This window comes from Dryobates pubescens, chromosome 30, assembly GCF_014839835.1.
Source record: "Dryobates pubescens isolate bDryPub1 chromosome 30, bDryPub1.pri, whole genome shotgun sequence".
Taxonomy (NCBI): Eukaryota; Metazoa; Chordata; class Aves; order Piciformes; family Picidae; genus Dryobates; species Dryobates pubescens.
Genome location: NC_071641.1, coordinates 12,337,555 through 12,357,407, shown reverse-complemented (window position 1 = coordinate 12,357,407; position 19,853 = coordinate 12,337,555). Strand labels below are relative to the sequence as shown.

At 57.0% G+C, this 19,853-nt stretch overlaps 1 protein-coding gene across 1 annotated transcript; it reads left to right on the top strand.

Annotated features, from left to right (window-relative positions):
* The first annotated feature begins 822 nt into the window (after positions 1 to 822).
* Positions 823 to 19,792, top strand: LOC128898692 (electroneutral sodium bicarbonate exchanger 1-like). Its single transcript, XM_054174624.1, is given in 23 exon segments — positions 823 to 893; positions 1,108 to 1,268; positions 1,599 to 1,730; positions 1,905 to 2,009; positions 2,012 to 2,234; positions 2,562 to 2,649; positions 2,904 to 3,050; positions 3,217 to 3,308; positions 3,774 to 3,948; positions 4,092 to 4,225; positions 4,817 to 5,062; positions 5,164 to 5,269; positions 5,456 to 5,731; positions 6,091 to 6,252; positions 6,589 to 6,840; positions 7,194 to 7,262; positions 7,804 to 7,977; positions 8,069 to 8,203; positions 8,608 to 8,696; positions 13,364 to 13,529; positions 18,737 to 18,802; positions 19,453 to 19,531; positions 19,698 to 19,792. Coding segments are annotated over 23 exon segments (3,228 nt in total). The 5' UTR covers positions 823 to 837.
* Positions 19,793 to 19,853: the final 61 nt, after the last annotated feature.

The window sequence follows — 19,853 nt, the reverse complement described above, 5'->3', positions numbered from 1 at the left end:
GAATACGACGAAGAGGCAGTGATTGACCAGGGCAAATGGAGCAGCACTGCCAGCTTGCACTATGAGGATGAGTTGGAAAGTAAGGCTGCACGGAGAGCCTGGCAGAGGAGCCAGCAGCCCAGTGCCTTCTCCCCAGGCACCAAGGTGGTGCTTCCTCCTGGGAAGGGCTGCTCTGGCTGAACAGTGGCACTGCCTCCCCCACCTCTGCAGCAGCAAGAGCACTGCAAGTGACTCTTCTTTTGCAGGCCACCGTGCCCGGGACGTGGGCAGGAGGCGGGTGATGAGAAGCCGATCCCCCCGCTGTGGCAGGCAGGGTGAGTGCCCCCAGGCTGTTCCCTAAGCTCCTTGGGCTGTGTGCACCTGGGGGCTTCTGCAAGCAGCTCCTGTGCCTCGCTTGTGTGGCTTGCTGCCCTCCTGAGGCAAATGGCAGCGTTTAGCAAGGCCTCCTTTGGCCAGGCTTTGCTCAGGAGGGGCTGGCAAGGCAGTTCCATGCATAATGGACTGAGGCTCCTCTTCCTTAGAGGGATCCTGGCATTAAAAATGGCCCTGTGGGGAAGGGAAGCTGCCCACCCTGAGTCAGAGGTAGAAGAGATGCTGCTCCTGCTCCATGGCTGTGTGCAGGCCTGGGCAGAGGAGGAGTCCAGGGCAGAGGAGCCAGCCCAGCATCTGTGGCTGAACTGGTGCTCTCTTGACATGAGAGCAGGACAGAGCTGATTCAGGCAGGCTGAGAGCACAGAGCTTTGTCTTCTGCCCCCAGCCAGCCCATCCCAGCGGGTGCAGGCCATCCTTGGGAGCCAGGAGGACGAGCAGCACGCTCCCCACAAACTCTTCTGCCAGATGGCTGAGATCTGCGTGGCAGAGGGTGAAGCTGCTGAGTGGAAGGATGCAGCAAGGTAAAGCCCTGCTGCTGGCAGCGGTGGGAGAGGAGCCCTGGGCCAGCAGCACTCAGAGCTCTCCTTTCCTCCCTGAGGGATGCAAAGCTCTCACAGCTGCTGCTGCTGCTGCCAGGAGCCTTCTTCTCTTGCTACCCCACAGCTCTGTCAAAGGGCTGCCAAAGCTGGGGGCACCTTTCCCATCCCTGGGGCTGATCACATCCTGTGCCTGCAGGTGGTTCAAGTTCGAGGAGGACATGGAAGACGGTAGTGAATGCTGGAGCAAGCCCTACGTGAGCACACTGTCCCTGCGCAGCCTCTTGGAGCTGAGGAGCTTGATCAGCAGTGGCACAGTGCTGCTGGACATCGGTGCCAACAGCATGGAAGAGATTGCAGGTACCCTGCCTTCTGTGTCCTCTGGCAACAGCCCAACTCAGCTGCCTCTGCTGCCCTTCCCTCCCCAGTCAAACCCTGCCCCAATGGCAGGCTCCTAGCCAGGAGTCCTGCTGTGGGTTTAAGCAGAGGCTGGGTGCCCAACCCTGGCACTGGGTTTTGCCTCCAGGGTGGGATCCTCTTGCAAGCAATTTGTGGGGTTAGAGAAGCGACTGCAGAGCATTCTCCAGCCAAAGAGAAGCAGGAGTCAGGGCTTGGCAGGTTGCTCTTAGAAACAGGGTTGGGACTGGGGGGTTCTGCTCTGATGGCTTCTTTCCCTCTGCCCCCCCCCAGATGCCATCCTGCACCAGCAGGGACAGAGCTCAGGGCTTGATGAGCAGGCACGGGCGAGAGTGCGAGAAGTGCTTCTGCTGCAGCATCACAACAAGGAGAGGAAGAGCTTCCTTGCCAGGGCTGTGGCCCGAGGTGAGCTGTTCTCCAGGGCTCTGACAGCTGCTGAAGGCTTCTGCAGGGCTTGGGTCCCAGCAGGCTCATCCTGGCAGAGCAGTGGCAACCTGCCCACCTCTCCAAGTGCCTTTGTTTCCCTAGCAGTGTCAGCACTCAGCCCTGAGCCTTCTGCAGACGCTGCTGTGGCTGAAGAAGGAAGGAAGCAGGAGAGCTCCACAAGGGCTTTAGGCAAGGTGAGAGCCCTGCAGCTTTCTTCTGCCTTCAGGGCCAGATTGGCTCTGGCAAGGTGGCCCCAGGGTGGGCTGCAGAGCGTCGAGGGCTTTGCTCTCGGGGCAGCTGCCTGAGGATTGCTTCTTGTGGCCAGGAGGAGCTGCGCTTGCTGAAGAGAATTCCCAGCGGGGCCGAAGCCTGCAGCCTGCTCGTAGGGGAGCTGGGGGCCCTTCAGCAGCCCCTGCTGGCCTTTGTCCGCCTGGCCCAGGCTGTGCTGCTCCCGGGGCCGACCCAAGTGCCCATCCCAACCAGGTCTGAGTGAGAAGCACACAGCTTTGCTTTCCCAAGAGCCCCCCACCACGGCATCCAGCTCCACGCATCAGTGGGGCTGCCAAGGGAACAAGCCCCCCCCCAAACCCCCTGCCCTTGCCTTTGTGTCTCCCTTCCCTGCTGGAGCTGTGATAGCCACCAGCCCATCTGAATGGCCCTTGGCCCCAGACTAAGTCTGATGAAGTTCAGATTCATTGCCTGTGTGTCCCCACTGGAGCCAGACTCTGGGCTGGCAGCTCCTGGGGCTTTCCTTGGGTGCTCTTGGAGCAAGGACACCTTCTTCTTCCTCATCTTGCTTTTCTTGCCCAGGTTCCTGTTTGTTTTGCTGGGGCCAGCAGGAAAAGCCCAGCAGTCCCATGAGGTCGGCAGGGCCATGGCTACTCTGATGATTGATGAGGTACCACCAGATAAGGGAGCTCTGGGTCACCTCTGGCTTTAAGCAAAAGGCTGTGGGGTGCCACTGGGGATGGGGACCTTGTGCAGGAGATGATTGCACCTGCCACAGCGGACAGATGTTTGCTCTGGGGGAATGTTGCCTGCCCCCAGCAGGAATGGTGGGGAAGATTCCCCTGCATTCAGGCAGGAGCCGATTGCCCTGGAGAGGGCATCCAAGGGGGGCTGTCCTCTCAGCAGCTTGCCTCCTGCTGGCAGGTTTTCCAAGCAGTTGCCTATAGAGGCAAGAAGCCAGGGGACCTGCTGGCTGGCCTGGAAGAGTTCCTGGAGCAGGTGAAGGTCTTGCCAACAAGCCAGTGGGATCCCTCCATCCGAATCGAGCCCCCGGAAAAGGTCCCTCCCCAGGTGGGTGCTGCAGGGAGGGAGGCGTGAGGGGCACGGGCAGCGTGGCAGCACGGCTGGGGATGTGCTCAGGGGGCCAGGCTCTCCAGGTGCCCCTCTGCCAGTGCCAGAGCCAGAGCAGGAGGAATGCTCACAGGTGGGCATCTGTACCTTGCTCCCATTTTCCCAGGAGAAAAGGAAGGTGCCAGGAGCTGTGGGTGGCAGTGCTGCGCCCAGCGAGGCGGCGAGACACACTGAGCCTGAGCTGGAGCGGACAGGAAGGTGATGTGAGCTGCCCCTGGGTGGCCTTGGTTCTGCTGGCCTTGGAAACGGGAGCCTGCAGCTGCCCTTCTAGCAGGGCTCTGGCCTTAGCTGCTTTGGGGCAGGGGCTGCACAGCTCCACCTCCCTGCCCTGGGCCCGGCAGGGGGAGAGGTGGGCAGCTGGGCTCAGGCGCAGCGGCATCGCCCCTGCTTTGCCGGATTTGGGGTGGGGGCAGAGGGGTAGAGACCCCCAGGGAGAGCACTGCTGCTGCCGCTCAAGGTCAGAGGGGAGGGGCTCTGGGCTCAGGCCTGCTTGTGCTGCAGGAGCTCTGGTGTGTGCCTCCCTTTCTCCTGGCTATAAAGCAGGCTCCAGCAGACCTGTGCTTTGCAGCCCTGCAAGTTGCCCTGAGCTTGTGGCTGCCCGTGTGCAGCAGAGAGCTGCACAGCCCCTCCCGCAGCACACTCAGGCTCTGTTCTTCCCTCCAGGTTCTGCGGAGGTCTCCTCCAGGACGTGAAGCGCAAAGTGCCCCGGTTCTGGAGCGACTTTCGGGACGCCTTCAGCCTGCAGTGCCTGGCGTCCGTCCTCTTCCTCTACTGTGCCGGCATGTGCCCTGTCATCACCTTCGGCGGCCTGCTGGGGGAGGCGACCCAAGGCTACATAGTGAGCAGCTCTCTCTGCCGGCTGGCACGGGGAGGGCCCGCCCTCGGGCACAAGTCCCTGCTGCGCTCACCTGGCTTTGCTGGGGGGTTTTGCCTTGCCCTGGATGATCTCTTTAGTGCCTGCTGCCTCTCTCCCCCGCGCAGAGTGCCATGGAGTCCCTGATGGGTGCCTGCCTGTGCGGCGTGGTCTATTGCCTCTTGGCTGGGCAGCCTCTCACCATCCTCGGCAGCACCGGACACATCCTCGTCTTTGAGAAGATCATCTACCAGTTCTGCAAGTAAGGCTGGCTGCCACAACCAGGGGCTGGCAGAGGCTGCTGCAGGAGACAGGGAGGAGGAAAAGATGCTTGGCCTTTGCTGTTCTGGGTGGCAGTTGTTAGGTTTCAGTTGGCCTCTGTGTCAGAGCTGGTGCAGGCTGCTGCTGCTTTAGTAGGTGTTGGTGCAGGGGCTCTGAAGGGTGGAGGAGGGCAGTTGTGGGGGGTCGATTGGCAGCAGGTGACTGGGCAGAAACCCAGCCAGTGCTGGTGTTAGGGCATGAGAGTGATGTGAGAGCACAGCACCTCCCACAGCCGGCACCTGACCTCCACTAGCCCCCAGGGCCTTAACCCAACTGCTGATAGAATAGAATAGAATAGAATAGAATAGAATAGAATAGACTACAACCCCCCTTCAGTCTTTGGCCTCTCCTCCCGCGGCTCCAGAGCCCAGGCTGCAGCCCCGAGGCTGTCTGTGGCACTTGATGGAGACTGCCTTCCCCCCTCCCCCAGCCTGGCCACGCTCCTAAACTGCTCCCAGGTTTGCCCAGGGAAGGCAGAGCTGGCAGCCCCGTGCTGGCCTCTCCCCCTTCCCACCTGGCTTTGCTTCCCTAGGGAGCAGGCACTCTCCTACCTGTCCCTGCGGGCGTGCATCGGGCTCTGGACCACCTTCTTCTCCCTGGTGCTGGTGGTGACCGACGCCAGCTCCCTGGTGCGCTACATCACTCGCTTCACCAAGGACACCTACGCCTCCTTCATCTGCCTCATCTTCATCTACGAGGCTCTGGAGAAGCTGAGTCAGCTGCGAGTCACCTACCCTCTGCACATACCCATGGCCATCGACTCCCTCACCAACTACGGGTGAGTGCTGCCCTGCTAAAGGCCGCTGCCTCTGGCCAGGAGCTCAGGGCTGCCTCTCCTTTGCCTTTTCCTTACCCCTCTCCTGGCTTCTCTCCCGCCAGCTGCAAGTGTGTGGCACCAGCCCAGCCCAGCCTCGAAACCCTGCGTTTCTGGGAGAGCATCAAGCTGGACGTGCCTGGCATCGCCTGGCAAAACCTCACGGTGACTGTGAGTGCCCCGAGCCACTGCTTCCTCGTGCCGCCGCCAGGGGGCATCCCCCCGGTGCACAAGGCAGAGCCCTTCAGCTGGGAAGGGGCTGCCAAGCGTGCTGCTGCCAGATCCTCCTCACCCCCTCCTTACCCAGCGTGTCCTGGCCACACCTTCACCGCCTGTGTCCTGACTCTGTCTCTCCAGGAGTGCCGGCACTTGCGGGGAGAGTTCCGAGGCCCTGCCTGTGGGCCCCATGGCCCCTACGTGCCTAATGTCTTCTTGTGGTGCTGCATCCTCCTCTTCGGCACCTTTGCCCTGGCCAGCTTCCTGAGGAACCTGAGGAGCAGCCCTCTCTTCAGCACCAAAGTACACTCCCTCACCAGGGACTTTGCTCTTTTCCTCACCCTGGTCACCATGGTGCTGATCGACTCCCTGGTTGGGATCCCCTCGCCCAAGCTCCCGGTGCCCAGTGAGATCAAGGTAATGAGGCTGCTTGGCTTGGCACTGACTTCAGCCCTCGGGGGTGCCACAAGGGAGGGGATGGCAGGGCAGGCTGGGGCTGAGCCTGCAGGACATGCTGGTGCTCTGCCCATCTCCTCTTGTGCCTCCAAGGCACGCGTTCTTTGTGCCAATGAGAAGCCAGCCCCTAAGCTGGGCACCTCCAGGAGAAGGATCTGCAGGTGCCTGCAGAGAGGCCACTGGCACTGCTGGAGCCCACCAGAGAGGGTGACCTGAAGCCAAGGCTGGGAGATGCTCTGCCTCAGGAGGAGAGAGGCAAAATGCAAGGCAGGGAAGTGTCTGGGCTGAGAGCTGCTGCTGAGGCCTGTGCTTTGCTGCAGCTGACCAGGGACGACCGCGGGTGGTTCATCAGCCCCCTAGGACCCAACCCTGTGTGGACAGTGTTCGCTGCGCTCATCCCAGCTCTGCTCTGCACCATCCTGATCTTCATGGACCAGCACATTGAGGTTGCTGTCGTCAACAGGAAGGACCACAAGCTGAAGGTAAGAGGCTGCAAGAGATGAGCCCATCCCACCCCGCCCCACCCTGGGCTGCAGCCAGCATCACGCTGGGTGGCAGGATGCTCTCCTGCAGCAGTGGTGCCCCAGGGAGCAAAGCACAGGGGAGCTGAGACGAGCAGTCTGCTGCAGCAGCACATGGAGCTGGGTGCAGGAGAGCAATGTGCTGTGCTTGTGAAGTGGTGGCAGCAGCTGAGGGAAGGGAGCCTTCTGCTGTGCTGCCAGGACCGGCTCAAGCAGGGGCAGAGTCTGACTTGTGAGGCTGCCCTTGCTCTTGTGCTGTGGGATGCTCTGCTCCTTCTTTTGCTGCCTTCCTTGCAGAAAGGACGTGGCTACCGCCTGGACCTCTTTGTGCTGTCTGTGCTGCTCGGGGTGTGCTCCCTGATGGGCCTGCCCTGGTTTGTGGTTGCCACTGTGCTGTCCATCGCCCACGTGAAGAGCCTCAAGGTGGAGTCTGCCGGCTCAGCTCCAGGAGAGCAGCCCAGGTGCCTGGGGGTGCGAGAGCAGAGAGTCACCGGCGTGATGGTCTTTGTGCTGATGGGCTGCTCCGTCTTCCTGACCTCGGTGTTAAAGGTGAGAGGGCAATGCAACCCCCGACCAGCAGCGGCTTTGTGGCACTGACACACACACATCGCAGCCTCTGCAGCCGCCGGGCGCTGTGGAGCGGAGGAGGAGGTGATCCCCGAGCCTGGGGCTTGAGCTGTGCCGGGAAGCAGCTTGGGCTTTGCTTTGCAGCCCTTCGGCCCCCAGCGGGGTGCGCTGGAGGCAAGCGAGCAGCGCCCAGCGCTTTGGGTTCCAGCTGTCTTTGAGGGCCAGCCCTGCTGGGGGTTCAGGCGGCCGTGGGCAGCGCCCGCAGCGCCCGCAGAGCAGGGTGGTGAGCCTGCCAGTGCCACGGCAGGCACAGACCGTTGCCTTCTCCTCCGCAGCTCATCCCCATGCCTGTGCTTTACGGCATCTTCCTCTACATGGCTGTGTCGTCGCTCCGAGGACTCGAGGTACTGCCTCAGCGGCAGCCTGCAGCACGGCTGCTCCCTGCTGCCGCCTCTGCCCGGCAGCAAGGCCAGCGCAGGGCCGCGGCAAAGTCTCTCTGCCAGCGCGCAGGGAAAGCATTGGGTGTGAGGGAGAGGTTGGTGGGGGCCCAGGAGATCTCTGGGGCTGGCAGCAGCAGTTCCTCGGCGTGCTCGGCTCAGGGGCTAGGGCAGGGCAGGGTTTGCTGAGGGGAAAAGGGGGGAATTCAGTGCCGAGGGAAGGCAGCTTCCACTGCTGCTGGCAGCGCTTGCAGGGGCGTTCAGTGGGCCAGGAAAGGCAGAGAAGAGAACAGCATGGAGGAAGGGCAGGTCGGTGGCAGCTCCCGTGGGCAAGCCGGTTGGTAGCTGGAGGGGAGGGAAAGTGGCTGCTGCCCGCAGGAGGAGCGTCCAGAGCAGGTTCCAGGCCTTCTCCTTTCAAGCAGCATGCTGCAAAGAGCCTCCAGGTGTCAGCAGGGCCAGAAAGCTTCTGCAGTGCTCAGCTGGCAGCTCTTGGCCTGTGCCTTTGCAGTTCTTCAAGCGCTTGCTGCTGGTTCTGATGTCAAGGAAGCACCAGCCGGACTACATCTACCTGCGGCACGTCCCCCTGCGCAAGGTGCACCTCTTCACCTTGACCCAGGTCCTCTGCCTCACCGTGCTCTGCCTCATCAAGATGTCCCCTGCTGCCATCATCTTCCCCCTGCTGGTAAGAGCTGCTGCTGCTCAGTAGGCCATGTCTGCAGGGAGATGGAAGGCTCAGCTCTGGCCTCACCCTATCTGCCCTCTTGTTTGTGAAGAGTTTGGCTGTGGTCTTGGTGCGGAAGGCGATGGAGTTCTGCTTCTCCAAGCGGGAGCTCAGCTTGCTGGATGACCTTCTGCCAGAGAGGAGGAAGGAGGAGGAGAGTGCCAAACCCGAAGGCCAGCAAGAAGAGGTAAGGCCTGCTGGGTGCCTGGGGCTGGGCATCTCCCTCAGGCTGGGAGGTTGCCTCTTTCTAGCACAGCTTCTCCTGACATGTTGGGGGACCATCAGAACTGCAAGGGAACTGATCCTAAGGGCCTGGATCCCGCTTCAACCCCTTGAGTTAGCACTGAGCTTCCCCCTCGGAGAGCTTTCTCAGTCAGTCATTTCTCATCAAGATGATGATTGTCCTTTTGCCAGGACAGTGCTTTTAACCCTCCCCAGGTGCTGGCAGTGAGCTCTGCCCCCTGCTGCACTGCCAGCGGAAGCTGCCCCGGCTCAGCAGCAGAGAGCAGCGGGCAGTGATGTTCCTGGCTCTGGAGTTTCTCTCTGCTCCAAGCCAAGACAGACAGCTTGATTTGTCCCCTTTTATGGCAGGAATCCATGGAAGCTGCTGGTCCCAATCCAGTTCAGCTGGAGGTGGGGAAGACAGGCGACTTGGATCCCCCAGAGCAAAGCAGGGACAGGTAAAGCCCCAGCAAGGGCCAGGACCCCCAGCAGGATTAGCTGGCAGGTGTCTGGTGTGGTTTTCTCCACTTGTATCTTTGGGGTGGAGCATCCCATAGGAAGCAGCAGTCAGAGTGGTGGGACAATCAAATGTGTGGGCAAGGCTGCCCGAGGGGATGGCAGGGCTCTGACCCTGACCAGCACTCGTGGTGGACCCCAAAACTTGCATCATCAGGGACCTGACAGTAGCTGCAGAGCCTCATTCTGAAACAGGTGGAGCTGCAGGCAGGATCTGTGCCAGGTGTTGCTAAGCCCCAAGAAGAGCCACTCCATGGAGCTGTTGCTCTGCAGCTCTCAGGCTTGCCCCTCACAACTCCTCCTCCAGCCAAGCCTCCCATGCTTATGCTGGGCTTTGATTCTCCAGGTCCCCTGTTCCTCTTGCCAAGGCTGCTAATGCCCTTGGTGACCTCAGTTCCCCTCCCCAAGACTGCCATGGAAAACCTCTCTTGCAGGGCTGCTCCTGCTGTAATCCTTATCGAGGCTGAGAGGGTGGGAAGCACTGTGCAGAAGGCTGCCAGCACCCCCAGCAGCAGCAGGCTGAGTTCTGGGGAGAAAGAAGTCAAGAACTGCTGAGGAACGTGCGAAGCAGCTGGCAGGCCCCAAGCCCTTGAAGGACAGGAGTGAGAACGTGACAGGCATCAGCCCTGCACACAGTGCTCCCTGCACCTACTTTTGCTTCCAGACTCCATTGTTACAGACTCTGTTGTTAGGAACTCTGTAGTTGTTGACTCTGTTGTTCTAAACTATAGCTTATACACTCTCTTGTTATAGGGTTAGGGTTTAGGGTTAGTGTTGGGGTTAGGGTTAGGGTTATACACTCTCTTGTTATAAACTTTATTGTTATGAACTCTACTGCTTCTCAACTCCATTGTTACAGACTCTGTTGTTAGGAACTCTGTAGTTGTCGACTCTGTTGTTCTAAACTATTGCTTATACACTCTCTTGTTATAAACTTTATTGTTATGAACTCTACTGCTTCTAAACTCCATTGTTATCAGCTCGGTTGTTATGACACATATTTCACCGTACCATCAAGGGTTTCATGATTCAGACTGGTGATCCAACTGGTACAGGAAGGGGCGGTGAAAGTATTTGGGCAGGAGAATTGGAAGATGAGTTTCACTCAACTTTACGACACGACAGACCATATACTCTCAGCATGGCTGATGCAGGACCAAATACGAACGGATCTCAGGTTTTTATAACAGTGGTTCCAACTCCATGGCCAGACAACAAGCACAGTGTGTTTGGACGGGTGACTAAAGGAATGGAAGTTGTGCAGAGAATCTCAAATGTAAAAGTCAATCCCCAAACTGACAAGCTCTAGGAGGACATCAACATCATTAATATCACAGTGAAGTGATAAAGGAGATGAAGATTCCAGGCAGAAGTTCAGCTTCCAGTGGACACAAAAAAAAGAAAAGAAAAAAAAAGAGGGGGAAAAAAGGCAGCTCAGCTCCAGGAAAAGCTCGGCACCATAGGAGCCAAAACAGGACCGAGAAAGAACAGGAGCATTTCTGAGAACTTCTGGACATAGGAAGTGCCAGGACAGAGCAATGGCTAGTTGTACTGTTTTTAATGAACCTAAAGTGCCCTAAGATTGTATTCTGGTACTTTTGTATTTTAAAGTAAAAACACCTGGATGTTTGTTACAAAATCTGCTGGTTTTGTTGCATCTCTTCGATGCAGAACTGAAGATCAAACCCCACGCCCTGCCTCGTGACAATGGCTGTAAAATATGAGCAGGGTATCATTTGGAAATTGTTCATGCTATTTCCGTCTTTTGTAACTACTTACAGGTTCTAAACGAAATGTTATGGGTAATAGGTTGGACTTGATGATCTTGAAGGTCTTTTCCAACCTGGTTGATTCTGTGATTCTACTTCATCCTTTTCACAGTATTAAACTCGGTTGTTCTGAACGTGGTTGTTAGGAGCTCTGTTGTTAGGAGCTCTGTTGCTGTAAACTCTGTTGCTGTAAACTCTGTTGTAAGGAATGTTCTAGAATGTTACCATCTTGAAAAGAATTGAAATAAAACACAAACCACAAACCACAAAAATCATTTAACGCGAGAGGTCTCCATTCCTTCTCAGGGGGAAACACACAAGTGCCAACAGGATGGGACCCAAAGCAGGCAGAATTGGCTAAGAGGGAGTTGCAAGAGCAAAGGAAGCAGCCGACAGCTCCCCTCCCCTCTGTGTATGTCAGTCACAAAGGGCCTCTGCTAAGTGCCTCCCCTGAGGTCTTGCTGTCAAATCAGCAGGAGGCTGTGTGAAGAGGGCAGACACCGAACACAGCCTCAACTGCTGAACTGTTAGGACAGAGCAAAGGCTTCCCAGGCTACTGCATGTTAACTTCTCCCCCCAGAGGAGTGAAGAACCTAATTGAAATGCAGTTGGGATGTGTGATGCAGGGGGTGCCATGTGAAGGGGGACATGCAGGAGGCGTTTCAGGGAGACCGTAAATCCTGAGTAGCTCTGCCAGGGGGGAAAGGGAGAGGGAAATGTGTGTCTGGGAATTGAGGCTAGAAGGGAAGCTCTGCCTTCCAGCAATGGGAGAGACCCCAGAGGGAATTGTCCGGTGGACTCTCCCTTGCTACAAATAAAGTTTTACAAGATTCCTCTTGTCTCCTCTGTGAACAGGCTGACAGACCACAGGATGCTAGGGGTTGAAAGGGACCTCCAAATAGCATCCAGTCCAACCCCCTGGCAGAACAGGAGCATAGAATCCAGCACAGGTCTCACAGGAACACATCCAGACAGGGCTGCAAAGGCTCCAGAGCCTCCTTAGGCTCCACAACCTCTCTGGGCAGCCTGCTCCAGGTGTCTGGAAGCCTCACAGGCAAGAAGGTCCTCCTCCTGCTGATCTGGAACCTCCTGGGCTGCACTTTCCATCCATTGCCCCTTGGCCTATGCCAGGGCACAGTGAGCAGAGCCTGTCCCTGTCCCTTCCTTCCTGACCCCCAGCCCTCAGACAGTTATAGACATTTTTCCTTACAGTTTGGATGCTCATCCTGGTGGGTTGGGGCTGTTGGTTCTACCTATACGGATACTGTGTCTCCTCATCAGCCTTGCAGGCCCCAGCAAGTCATCTGGGAACCCTCCGATGGGAATTGCTCCTGGGCTTTGTAAGGGTATGGAATCACACAGCTCAAGGGCTGTGCATAGCATTACAGAATCATAGAACCACAGAGACACAGAGACACCTGAACACTGGAGGTGCTCAGGAGGAGACTTGATAGGGTGCTTGGTTGCATGGTTTAGTTGATTAGGTGGTGTTGGATGATAGGTTGGACGCAATGATCTCGAAGGTCTCTCCCAACCTGGTCTAGTCTAGTCTAGTCTAGTCTAGTCTATTCTTCTACCATGTTTTGGTTTAATTGGAACTCTCGATTCTGATCAGGGAGCACCTTTTACCTCAATGGTTTGAAAGGCCCTAACTTCAGAGATGTCAACAGAAAACATCTAACTTAGACCTGAATCTCATAATCGCTTAATTGATTTGAGAATATGTTCACATGGTAACTCAGCAGTCTGTCATGGTCAAATAATAATGTCAAAGAGTTAAAGGGAAGCTCTCATCCTCTGTGGCGGTGGCCATCCCTTGCGGCTCGCGTGGTAACACCTGGTGATTCAGGTGTGAGAATGCGCAGCTCCGACCCTGCACGTGCGCTACAGCCCTCTGTGGCTCAGCCATGATGCCGTGGCTCAGCCATGATGCCGTGACGCACGTTGAAATCCAGGCCATAACTGGCAAAAGAGTTTCTGTTCTCTCTCATTGTTTCCCCTTTTGCTGTGAGCCCCACCAGTGCTGAGCCAACGGCATGGTGTAAGCTGCCTTGCAAAACAGAACCGCTGTAGATTTTGTTGTTAGGGCAAGGTGAGAGTTGTCAAGAGTTTGAAGGCTCGTGTGGCATGAATCTGTTAGAGCCTTCGGTCTCTCTACATAAGCACATTCAAGAACTGGAATAGAGAGCAACACATTTGCAGACTGATAATGAAGGTTGGTTGGAAGCATTGTGTAAAGGATGGGCCTTCTCTGCTTGGTTTCTTTCGCTTGTTAGAGCTGGGTCCTTAATATTGCTAATTGTGATTGTGATGTTACTGATGTTGCCTTGCCTGATTAGTCTCTTGCAAAGGGCCCTGCAGCAGATGATCAAACCAACATTTGCAGCAGAAAACCAAAAGGGGGGAATTGTGGGAAGCTGTGGTGAATTTGTGGAGCCTTTGATGGGCCAAGAAGAGATTGACCTTGCAAGTATTGCTGTGCATCGGTGAGCAAATGTTGTTATGTGCCCGTGAATGAATACATTGTCATGCAGCTTAGAGTATCTGGCAAGCCCCTGCAATGACTGTGGAGTTAGTTTAAGGCTGAGAAACTGCAAGAGAAGAAATACACCGGTGGCTACAAGACTCCAGGCTTTAGCAGGGTGGAATCTCATAGCCGAGTGGTTTCAGTGCAAGAAATCATTTAGCAGGGGTAAAGTGTAGATATCCTTACTGCAGGGCTATTGCTGTAGTGTAGAAAAAGGTCGCATTGGAGTTAGCATACAGTAATTTGTAGGATAAAGAGGTAAGGAGAACTGGGCCAAGAGAGTCAGTTCGGACCAGCTCCTGCAAAGCGGAAGAGGGCGAGGCCGAGGAAGGAACCAGGACCGCGGCTCAAGAAGCTCTGCCGAGGGCTGCAACCACGTAGGGCTGAGACCGCCGGGTAGCGTGGACCCGAGCGGACCTCTTCTGATGCTCTATGGAGCCCTGTTGGTCCTGGGACAAGCACAAAACTGCAGTGATTGCGTAAGTGCCACCCGACAGGGGATGGTGGTTAGCCAAACCTTGGTGTATCAGCCCATCTACGAGTGTAAGGGAGCCAAATGAAGCCCTTGTGATATGAATCTGAGAGCGTATGCCCGGGGTAATGGAAATGGGAGGATAACCTCTTATGATCCGAAGGAGAAGCCCTCTCAGTATTGGAGAGAGGTGAGAACAAATAGCCAGCAAGGGAGGCTGGTAGGGAAAAGTGTGATTTTCACAAAGCTCAGTGAGCCACAGTGGGTTAAGTTGGATGCATGTGATGCCATAGAGGATGATTCATATGCCAGTTGTGGAAATATGGGATGGAGGAGAATGGTGGAGACGCTTGGGAACAGTAGTAGGGGAATTGTTTGGGGGATTATTGATCATTCCTTGTAGGATTCCTTGTCTCACGAGACTTATTCAGACTATAGTTCAGGACGTGGAATTCACTGCCACTCGGCTAGGAACTAGTAGAGAAGATCAGCAACCTCTCCTGGTTGTAAAGATACACCAACCAAAGCCAGAACCAACCAAAATTCAGCTGGTTTTGGCCAAACCGGAAGCTAAGGCACGAATTAATGGCGTTCAAAAGAAGAGGAGGGATTGTGATCAGTGGAGTGCTAATTCCTGTCCATCAGGTGATTTTGATTAAGAGGAACTCTGAAGCAGAAGTATGGAACTAAAAAGTGGGACAGGGAACCAGACACAGGAAATTGTAAGATAGGAGTAAAATGTTTTCTTTTACTATAAAATGTTCCTTATTCTTTGCCTTTGCTATCGTTGTTTCTATTTGGTTTGCTTGATTCTATTTACGTGGAAGCCTGAAGAGTAGAGTGAAATATTAGTGTAATTAGGGAAGCTAACAGCTTGTGTGAAAAATAGCCTGTGTAACAATAAGCTGCTGAAGGAGGTGCAAGGAGAAGAATCTTCCTGCTTTCCTGCCAGCTGCTGCCAGCGTGCCAGGGAAGAGACTTTGCGAGGACAGAGGTGAAGAAAAAGAATTCCAGGGAAAATGAAGGAAGAAGGAGGAAGAAAGGAGGCAGCGGCCCCAGGGCACAGTCTCCAGGCCTCCCTTGGCCTCTCCTGTCACTGCAGAGCAGATTCCAAGGTGCAGTTCTAAGAGCTCCCTTACCCTCAGCTTACAGCCAGGGACAAGGAGAGGACAGTTCTGCATTCTGCAGCTTCCAGGGCGGTGGCAGAGCCAAAGCAAAGCCACAAGCAAGAAACATACAACCAAGTGTGATGTAGATGTGGCACACAGGGAGCAAATGCCCTTCCTTCCCCTTAGCCCAGCTGCTGGGACACTCCCTCCATGGTCCCACCACAGAGGGCATCCCTCTCAGGTACCAGTGAGGGAGGGAAGAGTTCACTGGAGCCAGGACCCCAAACCAGAGCAGAGACCAGGCCGCGATGAGGAACCCTAGAATCACAGAATGCTTTGGCTTGGAAGGGGCCTTCAAGATCATCTAGATCCAAGCCCCTGCCATGGGCAGGGACACCTCCCAGCAGCCCAAGCTCCTCAAGGCCTCATCCAGCCTGGCCTGCAACACCTCCAGGCAGGAGGCAGCCACAGCCTCCCTGGGCAACCTGTTCCAGTGTCTGCCCACCCTCACTCTCAACAATTTCTTCCTCCTCTCCACTCTCAATCTCTCCTCTCTCAGCTCAAAGCCACTGTCCCTGGGCCTGGCACTCCCAGCCCTTGTCCAAAGTCCCTCCCCAGCTCTCCTGGAGCCCCTTCAGGTACTGGAGGGCTGCTCTGAGGGCTCGCTGGGGCCTTCTCCAGGCTGAACAGCCCCAACTCTCCCAGCCCTTCCCCATAGGGAAGGTTCTCCAGCCCTCTGGTATCTTTGTGGCCTCCTCTGGACCTGCTGCAGCAGTTCAACACCCGGAAGAAAGTGGAGAATGCATCCAAGGGAGCAGAGAAGAATTTTGTGTTTGGAAGCAAGAGAAAGGAGAGCAGGAATCAGAGAGTGCTCCGGGTGCCGCAGGGCTGGCAGCCCTTCTGCCACTGCTGCACCACAGCAGCACACACAGGGACACACTGAGGCTCAACACCAGCAGCCTCCCTCTGCCTGCAAAGTGCCCCTCCCTGTGCTGCTCTGGAGCTGCTCAGTGCCAGCAATGCAGCCAGGCTCACTGACAACACCTGCATGGCTTTGTTGGGAATGCTCCACATCACCACAAGCTGCTTCTGCTCTGTGCTGGCACATCCCAAAGGCACATGGTCACTGCTCTCCTTCAAGGGCTTGGAGCCTGCCAGCTGCTTCAAGTGTTGCTGAGCAGTTTTTGACTTCTTTCCCCTCAGAACTCAGACTGCTTTTGGTGGTGCTACTGGCAGCATTCGACACAGTGCTTTCCACCCTCTCAGGCCAGATAGGAATTACTGCAGGAGCAGCCCTGCAAGAGCCCAGCATGAGTTCTGGTCAGGGTCAGAGCCCTGCCATCCCCCCCTGCAGCCTTGCCCACACATTTGATTTCCCCACCACCGTGACTAGGGTTTCCTATGGGATGCTCCACCCCAAAGATGCAGGTGGAGAAAAGCACAGCAGACACCTCCCAGCTAATCTTGCTGCCCCTGCTCCCAGGCTTCCCCTGGGGAGGAGCAGCAGTGGTGGCACTTGAGGAGAGCGGCTGCTGCTGTGGCCCCCAAAAGCGGGGCAGTGGCCAGCAGGGCTCACTTGCCTGACTCTCACTGACCACAGCCCAGCTCTGCTCTCTCGAGGGAGCCACCGAGCTGGTTCTGATCTGAGCTCTCCCCCACCATGTGGCAGCCTCTGCCCTCCTGGGTGTGCAGCCTCAGCCAGGGAGCGCACACAGAGGCTTGGGGCTGGCCCTGGGCAGCAGGACTGGGGCAGGAGATGTGGGGGGTCTGATGGTGAGGGTGGGTGGGTGCAGGGCAGCATCTTGGCATGCAGGCTGCAGGGGTGCCTGAGGCGTGGGTGGCTCTGTGTGTCCATGCAGAGCTGCTGGGACTCCTTTGGCCTCTGTGTGTGTGTGAGGGGCAGGGGAGCTGTGTGTGGAGCACACAGAGCTGTGGCTGTGCCTCTGTGTGGGGGAAGGATCTGTGTCATGGACTCACAGGAGTGGGTGGCTTGGCAATAAACCTTTAAAATCAAGTCCGACCGTGGCCCAGCACTGCCCCATGTGCCTCAGCACCATGGCTGCTGTGTCATGGGCTGAGGCTTATGCCTTGAGCAAACTACAGAGAGGAGCTCCAGGAGATGCAGAGGGGTCCAGGTGTGAAGAGGATATTTGTAACCTTTGGGTATTTCCTTCCCATCACTCTGTTCTCTGACTCTATTGCAGCTGGCAGCCAGCCCAGCTCTTGCCTCTTCCCTTCCCTCTCTTCTCCCTGGATGCAGGCAGCTTCCTTCTCTGCTGTGGGGAGAGGATGGTTGCAGGCTTGGCTGTGCCCTTCAGGGCCAGACCAGGCCTTACCTGCGGCCTTCGGGGCCAGACAACATTTTGCCTGCGCAGTTTTGTGCCTGAAAATAGTGTGGCCAGCAGGAGCAGGGAAGTCCTTGTGCCCTGTGCCCAGCACTGCTTAGGCCACACCTTGAGTCCTGTGTCCAGCTCTGGGCTCTTCAATTTCAGAAGGACATTGAGACTCCTGAAGGTGTCCAGAGAAGGGCAACAAAGCTGGGGAGGGGTCTGGAGCACAAGGCTGGGGAGGGGTCTGGAGCACAGCCCTGTGAGGCGAGGCTGAGGGAGCTGGGGTTGCTTAGCCTGGAGAAGAGAAGGCTCAGGGGAGACCTTCTTGCTCTCTCCAACTCCCTGAAGGGAGGTTGTAGCCAGGTGGCGGTTGGTGTCTTCTCCCAGGCCCCCAGCACCAGAACAAGAGGACACAGTCTCGAGCTGTGCCAGGGGAGGTTTAGGCTGGAGGTGAGGAGAAAGTTCTTCCCAGAAAGAGTAATTGGCCCTTGGAATGTGCTGCCCTGGGAGGTGGTGGAGTCCTCATCCCTGGAGCTGTTCAAAGAAGGCTTGGATGTGGCACTTGGAGCCACGGTTCAGTTGTCGTGAGGTGTTGGGTGACAGGTTGGTCTTGACGATCCTTGAGGTCTCTTCCAACCTTATTGATTCTGTGATTCTACTCTGGGGGGATGGATCAGAGCCCTGGGGCTTATGGCAAACCCCAGGTGGGGGCAGAGAAGGAGTCCTGGGCTTTGGGTCTGCTTTGGAGGTGTGGAGAAGCCTTTGGCCTTTCGAGTCTCCCCCAGTGGCCATTAAGCAGAAGAGCTTTAGCTGCCCCCCAGCACACTTCCCAATGGAACTGACACAGTCAGACAAGCTCCGAGAAACAAAGGCAACATCCGAGACAGAGTTGCTTTCTTTAATTACTTTGAAAGGCATTTTAGAGCCTTTAGAGTCTGCCCCAGTGCCCATGAACCCCAGACACCATGGCAGTGCCATCCTGCCCTGTCAGCTGCTGCCCCAGCACCAAGTGCTGCCCCACGGCTGGGTGCTGCCCCTGTGACAGGGGAAAGAAGAAGGGTTGAGAGTTGTGGTTTGTTGTGGATCACTTGGAGTTTTCCTGTAGGGAAAGGTGCCTGTGGAGTCTCTGTGCCCTCAGTGTTTCCCTAGGACACCAGAGGCAGCAGTGCCAGCCCAGCACATGCCCACACAGCCCTGTGCCAGGCTGTGCCAGGCTGTGCCAGGCTCTGCCCCTGGCCCGGCTGCCTGGGCAGCCGCACTCAGGCCAGGCTGGCAGCGCTGTGTGGGCACAGGTACTGGCCCTGCCCCAGCCGCCCTGCCCTGTGGGAAGCCCTTGGCGCTGGGGGGCAGGCAGCAGCTCTCCTCTTGCCCTCCCAGCCCCTCCCTGCTCCCTGGCAGCAGATCTCAGCCCCTATGGAACAAAGGCAAACAAGGCCCTGAGCAGCTTGGCCCCCAGGGCCGCTCCAGAGCAGGCCCTGCCTTGTCCCCAGCCTGCCTTTGGTGTCTGTTGGGGTCTGTGCGCCAGCCCTGCTGGCCCTCCTCTTCCTCACCCCATTCCAGCCCAGGGGGACTTTTGCTTTCCTCTGTGCCTAGGCCTTTGCTTTCCCTATGACTCTGACTGCCCCCATTATGAGGTCACCATGGGCCACCTCTGTCTCCAGGGTGTTGGTGCTCCCTGGGAGCCACTTGAGCTTCAGCTCCTCTCCGTGAGGCTGCTCTGCTGTGCTGGGGGAATCTGCCCCTTGGTTGCTCTCCAGGTGCAATTGTCTCCCAAGGCAGCCAGCGAGGCGAGGATGGACGAGAACGGAGGATACCGAATGGCCTCCCTGAAGGAGTTACTGGTAGCGTGGCTGGGGCTCTGCCCAGGGGCCCAGCATCCCCCACAGACAGGGCAAAACCGTCCCCCACAGCCCATAGGCATTTCCCCAGGGGGCAGAGGCATGGGCAGGAGGAGATGCGTTGCTCTGCTCTGCTTCAGCCTCGCTGCTCGGAGCAAGGAGGGGATGGGAAGGAAAACCTCCTGCAAGCCAAAGCTCCTCCAAACCTCTCTCCAGCTCCCTGGAAGGAGGCTGGAGTGAGGCTGCTGTTGGTCTCTTCTGCCAAGCAAGAAGTGACAGGATGAGAGGGAATGGGCTTGAATGGTGCCAGGGGAGGTGTAGATTGGACATGAGGCAAACTTCTTTACTGAGAGGTCAGGCACTGGAGCAGGCTGCCCAGGGAGCTGGTGGAGTTGCCATCCCTGGAGCTGTTCAAGAAGCTGGAGGTGTGGTGCTTCAGGACACAGTTTAGTGCTCCTGCTAGCTGGGGTCTGGTTGGACTCAGGAATCTTAAAGGTCTTTTCCAACCTTCCTGAAGTCCACGTTTTTGGGTTTTCCTGGAGGAGGAGGAGGGGGCATGCAGAAATGGGATCCTTGTGGACATGTGTGGGCACAGGGGGGGAGGAGGTAAAGGACCTCTAGACAGCTTTGCCCCTCTTGTCCTTGCTGAGCAGGAATACGACGAAGAGGCAGTGATTGACCAGGGCAAATGGAGCAGCACTGCCAGCTTGCACTATGAGGATGAGTTGGAAAGTAAGGCTGCACGGAGAGCCTGGCAGAGGAGCCAGCAGCCCAGTGCCTTCTCCCCAGGCACCAAGGTGGTGCTTCCTCCTGGGAAGGGCTGCTCTGGCTGAACAGTGGCACTGCCTCCCCCACCTCTGCAGCAGCAAGAGCACTGCAAGTGACTCTTCTTTTGCAGGCCACCGTGCCCGGGACGTGGGCAGGAGGCGGGTGATGAGAAGCAGATCCCCCCGCTGTGGCAGGCAGGGTGAGTGCCCCCAGGCTGTTCCCTAAGCTCCTTGGGCTGTGTGCACCTGGGGGCTTCTGCAAGCAGCTCCCTGTGCCTCGCTTGTGT